The sequence below is a fragment of the Tetrahymena thermophila genome (genome assembly GCF_000189635.1).
Source record: "Tetrahymena thermophila SB210 genomic scaffold scf_8255521, whole genome shotgun sequence".
Classification (NCBI taxonomy): domain Eukaryota; phylum Ciliophora; class Oligohymenophorea; order Hymenostomatida; family Tetrahymenidae; genus Tetrahymena; species Tetrahymena thermophila.
Window position 1 is genome coordinate 1 of NW_002476939.1, and position 1,005 is coordinate 1,005.

General features: G+C 22.4%; 1 protein-coding gene across 1 annotated transcript; it reads right to left on the reverse strand. All coding sequences in view use genetic code 6, as the record gives it.

Moving 5' to 3' along the window:
• Positions 1-235: 235 nt before the first annotated feature.
• TTHERM_02646280 (translation initiation factor eIF-5A family protein) lies at positions 236-761 on the reverse strand (the record flags this gene model as incomplete). The annotated part of the gene is made up of 3 exons (XM_001028183.2): positions 236-325; positions 460-549; positions 672-761. Coding segments are annotated over 3 exons (270 nt in total), but the record flags the coding sequence as incomplete, so codon positions are not given.
• Between the last annotated feature and the right edge of the window lie 244 nt (positions 762-1,005).

Sequence of the window (1,005 nt, forward strand, 5' to 3'; positions counted from 1 at the left end):
AATTATAAATGAGATAAATTTACCTTATCCCAAATTCTAAATTTGTTAATTGAGTGCAGTTACTCAAACCTAATCCAATATTTTATGCTCCTCTATCACCAATTTGATTTTTCCTTTTCAAACAAAATAGATCAATTTATTCACTATTTAAATTTGATTTGACATTTAAATCAAAATAAAAAAAGTAATTCGAACTTTTTAAATTATCGATAAATTAATTTTAAATTAATGTTACTAAATATCAAAATCGAGATTAGTAAGGAACTTGCACTTACCAAGTGCTGTACCAATAGTAGAAGCTCCATCATCCCCAATTTAATTTTAGCTTTTATAAATAAAAATCAGGTTTAATTAAAGTTAAAGGCATATATTTTATAAATTATAAGCTTATTTAATTCAGTTTGAATAAAAAAGTTTTTTCATAATTTTATTCAAAAATTATAAATGAGATAAATTTACCTTATCACAAATTTTAAATTTGTAAGCTAAGTGCAGTTACTTAAACCTAATCCAATATTTTATGCTCCTCTATCACCAATTTGATTTTCCCTTTTCAAACAAAATAGATCAATTTATTCACTATTTAAATTTGATTTGACATTTAAATCAAAATAAAAAAAGTAATTCGAACTTTTTAAATTATCGATAAATTAATCTAAAATTAATGTTACCAAATTTAAAATTCGAGATTAGTAAGGAACTTGCACTTACCAAGTGCTGTACCAATAGTAGAAGCTCCATCATCCCCAATTTAATTTTAGCTTTTATAAATGAAAATCACGTTTAATTAAAGTTAAAGGCATATATTTTATAAATTTTAAGCTTATTTAATTTAGTTTGAATAAAAAAGTTTTTTCATAATTTTATTCAAAAATTATAAATGAGATAAATTTACCTTATCACAAATTTTAAATTTGTAAGCTAAGTGCAGTTACTTAAACCTAATCCAATATTTTATGCTCCTCTATCACCAATTTGATTTTTCCTTTCAAACAAAATAGATCA